General features: G+C 40.2%; 1 protein-coding gene across 1 annotated transcript; it reads left to right on the top strand.

Annotated features, from left to right (window-relative positions):
• Positions 1–986: 986 nt before the first annotated feature.
• Positions 987–5,116, top strand: LOC132611680 (uncharacterized). The gene is made up of 4 exons (XM_060326074.1): positions 987–1,074; positions 1,676–1,740; positions 4,336–4,415; positions 4,501–5,116. The coding sequence occupies exons 1-4, from the start codon at positions 987–989 to the stop codon at positions 5,114–5,116; spliced, it is 849 nt and encodes a 282-aa protein (XP_060182057.1).
• The last annotated feature ends 3,473 nt before the right edge of the window (positions 5,117–8,589 follow it).

Genomic DNA, 8,589 nt, shown 5'->3' with positions numbered 1-8,589 from the left:
TCTAGCTATTGTTAGTGATAATTCCTAATCTGCTTAAATTGCCTACATATTGTTCTCTGTGGGATTCGACCCCAACCTTATTGGGTTACTATATTTGACGACGTCTGTGTTATACCATTAATAGGTGTAATTTGAGCGTATCAATATATATACGGATCATAAGAGTCTTCAACATATCTTTAAGCAGAAGGAGCTGAATTTACGAAAGAGACGGTGGCTAGAGCTACTAAAGGAGTAAGATGTTGACATCCTATACCATCCAGGGAAAGACAATGTAGTAGCAGATGGTCTTAGCCGTAAAATTATGGGTAGCTTGACGGATGTGCGGCCAGAAAGGAAGGAGATAGTTCGTGAGATTTACCAGCTAGCTAGCCTTGGAGTCCGTTTAGCTAATTCTGAGGATAGTCGAGTTTCTATTTGAGACGTTGTTGAGTCCTATATCATAGAAGAAGTAAAGAGACATCAGTACGAGGACCCTGTTCTGGCACAATATAGAGACACAACTCTTCAAAAGGAGAAGGCCTCATTCGAGGTTACACCTGATGGAGTGCTACAGTATAGAGGTAGATTGTGCGTACCTGATGTTGCCGAGCTACGATGACAGGTTATGGGAGAGGCACATTATGCCCGTTATTCTGTTCGTCCAGGGTCAACCAAGATGTATCATGACCTCAAATGCTTATATTGGTGGGATGGCATGAAAAGGGTCATAGCGGAGTTTGTTGCTCTGTGCCCAAATTGTCAACAGGTTAAGGTCGAGCATCAGAAGCCTGATGGATTATTGCAGGAGATAGAGATCCTAACTTGGAAATGGGAAGTGATTAATATGGACTTCATTACAGGTTTACCTCGCACTCAGCGGAAGTATGACTATATATGGGTTATTGTAGATAAGTTGACGAAATCAGCCCATTTTTTTCCGGTAAGGACTACTTATTCCGCGGAAGTCTATGCGAGGTTATACATCAGGGAGATAGTGAGAATTCATGGGGTCCCCACAACCATTATTTCAGACAGAGGAGTCAGTTTACAACTATCTTCTGGAGATTGATCCAGAAGGGATTGGGGATACAAGTGAGTCTTAGCACAGCATTTCACCCTCAGACTGATGGACAGGATAAACGTACTATTCATATGCTAGAAGATATGTTGCGAGCCTGTATTATTGACTTCATAGGTAGCTGGGATGATCATTTTCCACTTATTGAGTTTTCCTATAATAATAGCTACCATTATAGTATTCGGATGGCACCGTACGAGGTCTTATATGAGAGGAAGTGCAGGTCACCTATCGGTTGGTTCGATGTGGGAGAGGCTAAGTTGATAGGCCCAGACATGATTCAGCAAGCTATTGATTAGGTGAAGCTTATTCAAGAGAGATTATTGGCAGCCCAGAGTCGACCGAAGTCATATGCAAACAATCAACGCCGAGACTTAGAGTTTCAGGTTGGTGACTGGGTATTCCTGAAGGTATCGCCCATGAAGGGTGTGACGATATTCGGCAAGAAGGGGAAACTCAGCCCGAGGTACATTGGGTCTTATCAAATTATTCGTAAGGTAGGCAAGGTTGCCTATGAGTTGGACCTACTATCTGAGTTGGAAGCGGTGCATCCAGTGTTTTACGTATCAATGCTTCGTAAATGTATTGGTGACCCTTCTAGAGTATATCATGTAGATGATGTTCAGGTAATGGAGAAGTTGTCTAATGAGGAGAGCCTCATAGCTATCCTTGATCGCCAGGTTAGAAGGTTACGCACTAAGGATATAGCTTCCGTCAACGTGTTGTGGCGAAATAACAATAGGGAAGAGTGACTTGGGAAGCTGAAGAAGAAATAAAGAACAAGTACCCTCACTTGTTTCCTATGCCTGCAGGTAATTCAATTCCTTACTTGACTATATTGATGGGTAAATAGACTATATGATATATTGCGACTCTGTGAGGCATCGGTGGGTTTGCTAAATGTAGGTTGGTAGGTATAGTTATAGAGGAGATTCTGCCAAAAAAATTTATATCATGAGACCTACTATAAACATTCGAGGATGAATGCTTCTAAAGGGGAGAGAATGTTACACCCCGGAAAATTTCGCGTTACCAAGACTATAGATAGCTTACTATGAGAAAGGGAGAATAAAGTTATACAAGGATTAGGGATGAGCATTATATTTTATGAGTACAATAATAACATATATATGCCATTTGGAGACCGTATGGTGTAATCAGCTAATACATTACTTGATGAATAGCCCTCGTAATCGTAAGTCAAGGTGGGGCCCACATGTCGGGGTTTTATAAAGGATATACGAAAATTTATATGAGTAGTACATGGGAAGTTGAGCAAGTGTTAAGAAGAACCGTTGAGCCAAATATGGGCATAAGTCCTCCAAAAGGATGATGTAAAGATACGTTTTCGGATGATCTTACTTAAAGAGGATAAAGCGCTATCATAAGTTTGGAATTTGGAAACATACAAAAAATGAAAGTTGTAGATAATTAAAATATCTTTCCAACCATAGGTTGTGAGCCCTCACACAATAGTGGGATCAAAAGTTATGAGCATTTTAAGACAGACTATCTGAGCAGAAAAATTATCCTGCGCGAACGCAACCAAAGGGTCACGAACGCGAAGAATAACAGGGATTAACCCTTCGCGAACGCGACCCAAGGCCGCGAACGCGAAGGGTAAGTATTAAAGTCGGTTTTCACCGACTTTAACCCGCTATATAAAGGGTAATAGCCCCCTTTTTCACCAGATTTTGCCAAGAAAAACCCAAAAATCAGAATAGGGTGTCAGGTTATCAAAAAGTGAGCAATTTTCAGGTAGCGGAGTAGTAGTTTAGGTCCGGGTAGCAAGTATTTGTGATTGTAGTCTTGTTTTGCGGCGGATTCAGTTTGGATTATAGGCGAACACTGAAGATATTACTGTCCTAGTAAGAATAAGGTATCAATCTCTCCCTATTGAAATGAATCTCTCCCTATTGATCTTGTTTTGGGTTTACTTATGGGAATAAAGCGGTTAAATAGCCGTATAACGGAGTAGTTGGTTGAAAAATCGGATAAATGTTTTATGAGATGTCTTATGGAGTATGTTAATGTTAGTGATGATGTTGTTGTTGTTGTTTTTGTTGTTGTTGTTGTTGGTTATTGGTAACTGTGATTTCGGGCTAGGGATATAAACAGGAGAGGTGCTACCAAAATTTTGGCAGAGTCTAGGAATAGTTAACTTAAAAGCTTAAGGTAAGCACTTGATGACGAGCCTAACGATAGTATGAATTCCCTTGATTGTAGATTTGCGAATTCGAGAAGTAGAAGTTGAGCGAATAGATAAGCTTCAAGGTATGTAAAGTTATCCCTTTTTTCTTTTTGGCATGAATTACATAAAATGAGCGAACGACGAACATACATGACGCCAATGAACTCTAGTTCTCAGTAGTGCTTGACATGACAGTTGTCTTTAATTCTCAAGTGTTGATTCATTCTGTTTATTCTCTTGAATTCTAAATGATGATTCAGTTTGTACATGATTGCTCCTAATATTCTATTCGTGCACATTGTTATTGCCTCACTTCACCGAGTCCCTCATTAGAGGGTCGGGTACATATTCGTGCACAGTTTAATTGCATTATTCACCGAGTCCCTCACTAGAGGGCCAGGTACGTATATTATATTTCACCGAGTCCTTTACTAGAGGGTTGGGTACGTATATTATATTTTACCGAGTCCCTCACTCGAGGGCCGAGTACGTATTATATTTCACCGAGTCCCTCACTAGAGGACCGGGTACATATTATATTTCACCGAGTCCCATAATGGGCCGGGTACGGTATATATATTATATATATACATATATATATATATATATATATATATATATATATATATATATATATGCATGACTCATCTCATAAGGCACAGATGCATTGGTATCCTTGATTATCATACTTGTCTCCTGTCATCTTATACTCTGTCATGATCTTCTTCATTGTACTTCATGCTTTACATACTCAGTACATTTTCCGTACTGACCATCTTTCTTCGGGGGTTGCGTTTCATGCTCGCAGGTACATATACTCAGATTGGTGATCCTCCAGCTTAGGACTTCGGCTCAGCTGCTTGGAGAGCTCCATTGTTCCGGAGCTTGAGTCATTTTGGTACAAATCCTTTTGACATAGACTTTGTTATACTATTAGAGGTCTGTAGACATGTGTGGGTTATGTATATACGGTTTGGTCCGCTATAGAGATGTAGTTCGTTCTGGATATTCCTGTGTATAGTGGCAGCTTTATCGGCTTGCATATTTTGTTATGTTTGGTTAATTGTGACTCCTGAGGAGACAGGTTTATTCTGATATATGGCAGTATGAGTCTACCGCATGCTTTAAAGATTTCCATATTGTCAGTCTGATTATATCTAGCAGGTTCGTATACGAGTGTCCAGCTCGGGCACTAGTCATGTCCAATCGATTTAGGTCGTGACAGTAATTGCTGCAAATATGTGCAAAGGCTCAATCAATGCCAAATCCACAGTGATCTAATCAAGGTTCCACCAAATGAGCTTAATGTTATGTGCTCACCATGGCCTTTCGTCGCCTGGGGCATGGATGTCATTGGACCCATAGACCCCACAGCCTCAAACGGGCATCGATTCATTTTAGTCACCGTCGACTACTTCACCAAATGGGTGGAAGAAACATCACACAAGATAGTGACAAAGAAAGTGGTAGTCGATTTCGTGCGAAACAATATCTTATGCCGATTTGGAAAACCCGAGTCCATCATAACTGACAATGGGGCCAATCTGAATAGCCATATGATGAAGGATATATGTGAGCAATTTAAGATCACTCACCAGAACTCAACATCCTATCGGCCACAAATAAACGGAGCCGTAGAAGCAGCCAACAAGAATATCAAGAGGATATTGAGGAAAATGACAGACAATTACAAAGGTTGGCGCGAGAAATTGCCTTATTCTTTACTGGGATACTGTACTACGGCCAGAACTTCAACAGGAGCAACTCTCTACCTACTGGTTTATTGTACTAAAGCGGTTATACCTGCCGAGGTCGAGATACCTTTCTTAAGGATCATCCAAGAAGCAGAATTAGACAATGCTTAATGGGTCCGGGCTCGATATGAGCAATTGTCTTTAATTGATTAGAAAAGGATGATTGTCGTATGCCACAGTCAACTATACTGATAAAGGATGGAAAGAGCCTCTAACAAACGAGTCAGCACTCAACTTTTCCAAATTAGGCAGTTGGTGCTCAAAAGAATTTTCTCGCACCAAGATGAATACATAGGGAAATTCGCTCCCAACTGGCAAGGTCCTAATGTGGTCCGCAAAGTACTCTCCGGAGGAGCGGTAGTACTGGCAGAAATGGACGGACAAAAGTGGCCAAAGGCAATCAATTCATATGCAATCAAGCGCTACTATGCATGAAGACAAGTTGTTCAGTATGTAACAGTACTTTTGCTTGTAATCTTTATTTTATTTGCTTGTATTAGCTATTTCCTTTTGCTTGTAAACATTTCATAGAAGCTAGGGATAACAAAACAACTTTTGTAATATGAACTACGCAATGACCTGACTTCCCCACCGTGGGATACGTAGGCGGTCCATTTGGGACCCGATCACATTATTAGTAAAAACCAAAAACTCATTTAGTTTTATTCCGAACTACATTCGACCTAATTCCTGCAGCGACAGGATACGTAGGCGCTCTTTGAGCTCAGTCGCACCAAAAGAAAAACCCAAGAAACCCCCAAGGTTCCTCAAAGATAGGATGTCATGAAGGACTCCAAGATGGCCACACGCCCAACGGGGGAAGAATTTTTCAGAAGATCTCAAAAGTTCGTGCCATCAATCTATCACAAAGAGTCAGCCAACCCAGAGTTTCAAACTGCGGTAGACATTTTGAGATGGACCTCAAAATTTCCCGCAACTCGGAAGATTCGGCACGAGAGTTCGTCGATCAAGATTTAAAATAGGGCAGAATTTTTGAGAAAAGGTCAAAAATTCCACACGAGGAAGTGAGGAACCCCTAGTCACCAAAAGAAGGGATCTCCCTCATTGAAAGCACATGTCATGACAATTAACCTTTAAAGCTTTCAAAACAATGCATTTATTTTCCTAATAATAAATATCTTTATGGTCACTTTGCAAAAAAATGATTTTCTGCATAATGAAAATAAATTCATCTTTCGAATGTCCGGGCCAAAGGGGTTTCGGGTCCAAAAAGGCAAAGATGCGACAGCGTTGATGACACGAAACAACTTTAAATAGGAAAAGAACTAACCTAATTCTGATGCAGGTCACCAGGACGTCAGGAGGACAATCATTTTTCTAACTTTGTTTCATGTGTAGGAAATGGTTCGCCAAATAGAAGGCCAAGACCGTTACTGAGATTAGGTTTTTAGAAAAACATCAAAGCCACAAGGGCTACCAAATAGGTGAATGCCGCAAAGGCAAAATATCTAGCCACGAGAGCTACAAAAAGATTTGAATGCCACAAGGGCGAATACCCAGCCATAAGGCTATAAAAGATTTTAATGCCACAAGGGCAAATATCTAGCCACAAGGGCTACAAAAGCACAAAAATTCCATGAGGGCAAACACCTGGCCATGAGGGCTCACAAAGGACAAAAGGCTGTAAACGGCAAAACAATCTCCAGCCAATGGGGTCGTAGTAAAAAAACACGGCATACCTGACCACAATGGTCACAGCCGGCATAAAGGACGAAAGAAATATGATTTAGCCGAAGGGGCCATATCTGTCATTCGCATTACTTCAAAAAAGATGATTTAGCCGAAGGGGCTATATCTGTCATTCGCATCACTTCTTCTTATTTTCCATAAGGACCATTGAATATCTATTTTTTTTACTGCCAAGAGGGCCATCACTTCTTCTTATTTTTCATGAGAGGCATTGCATATCTATTTTCCTGCTACCAAAAGGGCCATCACTTCTTCTTATTTTCCATGAGGGCCATTGCATATCTATTTTTCTACTGCCAAGAGGGCCATCACTTCTTTTTATTTGCCCTGAGGGCCATTGCATATCTATTTTCCTGCTACCAAAAGGGCCATTCATACAAACATGCTAAGAGGTCCATTCATACAAACTACCAAGAGGGCCATATTAATACAAACATGCCGAGAGGGTCATTCATGCAAACTGCTGAGAGGGCCATGTTCATACAAACTGCCGAGAGGGCTATATTCATACAAACATGTTGAGAGGGCCATATCTATACAAACATACCGAGAGGTCCATAATCGTACAAACTGCCGAGAGGACATTCATACAAGCTACAGGGCACAATCAAAAGGGTAAAGCGATGTAAATCCTATCAGATGACAGTAGTATTCGCTCCAAAGATTAAAGGCGATATAAATCGAGTCAGATGACCACAATATTCACTCCAAAGATTAAAGATGATGTAAACCCGGTCAGATGATCGCAGTATTCGTCATCAGAATAAACTAACGTTACCCAACAGGTGGAAGAAGATTTATAGCTCCAAGATGGAGATGGCTGATCAAATCAGATCTAGACGTATGCAGAGAAAATGTGGAACTTTTTCTTACACAGCCGGTCGAGATAGGGTGCCCATGTGATGTGTCGTGAAATTATGGCACATCTAATGCTTTTTGTCTCTAAGTTTTACTTGTTTCGAGTGAGTTTGTGTTAGTTTGATGTTTTTTGTATATGTGTAGGTATTTAGAAGCGAAATTGCACAAAACAGTTGAAAACAAGGCACTGTGTTGCACTTGTACGGACCGTCAGCATGCTCGACGGTCCATCAGATTGGGTCGAATCCTACAGAGAATATGGTGTGAAAGTTTACTAAATAAGTATTATACTAATCTTGCGGACCTGGTGTATTCCAGAAAAATGGTTTTATGAGTGTTTTGGTTTGTGGACTAATTTAAAGTGACTAAAATTTAAAGTTGTAAATATATGGGTAAAAAGAACCAAGGTTGTGTCCCCGTCAGATAAAGTGTATGATTAGGTGTATCGATCTTGATATACTTCTAATGGATCGTTTGTATGGATACATTTAATCTCTATGTGAATCTAGACTATTTCCCAATAAGACAAGATTATTTCTTTCTATGCTTTTTTCAAAGATAAGAAAGTATGCATGGAGAACGGTTAATTATGCCAAGTAAATTCCTCTTATTCCTAAGTGAATTTATTAAACAAGGTTTAAAGTCTTGAGTTCTTGTTATTTGTTCCTACCTAACCCTAGTTGTTTTTCCAAATAAACTAAAGTTTATGGCATTAGCTAATGTTTGCAACCACTAATTATATGATGAAAACGAAGAACAAATAAACCCTAAAAGTCCATTATGCGTATATCAATCACAATCCCCAATCACAAACGCCCATCCTTGGGTTCACAACCTTAGTAAAGGTCTTTAGCTACTCATGTGATACACTCAAATTAAACCTATTAATGGTATAACGCGGACGTTGTCAAATATAGTAACCCAACGAGGTTGGGGTCGAATCCTACAGAGAATATGGTGTGAAAAGTTTACTAAATAAGTATTATACTAATCTTGCGGTCCTGGTGTATTCCAGA

Source organism: Lycium barbarum, chromosome 1 (assembly GCF_019175385.1).
Source record: "Lycium barbarum isolate Lr01 chromosome 1, ASM1917538v2, whole genome shotgun sequence".
Taxonomy (NCBI): Eukaryota; Viridiplantae; Streptophyta; class Magnoliopsida; order Solanales; family Solanaceae; genus Lycium; species Lycium barbarum.
The sequence above is the reverse complement of the archived record's forward strand: the minus strand, read 5'-3'. Positions and strand labels throughout refer to the sequence as shown.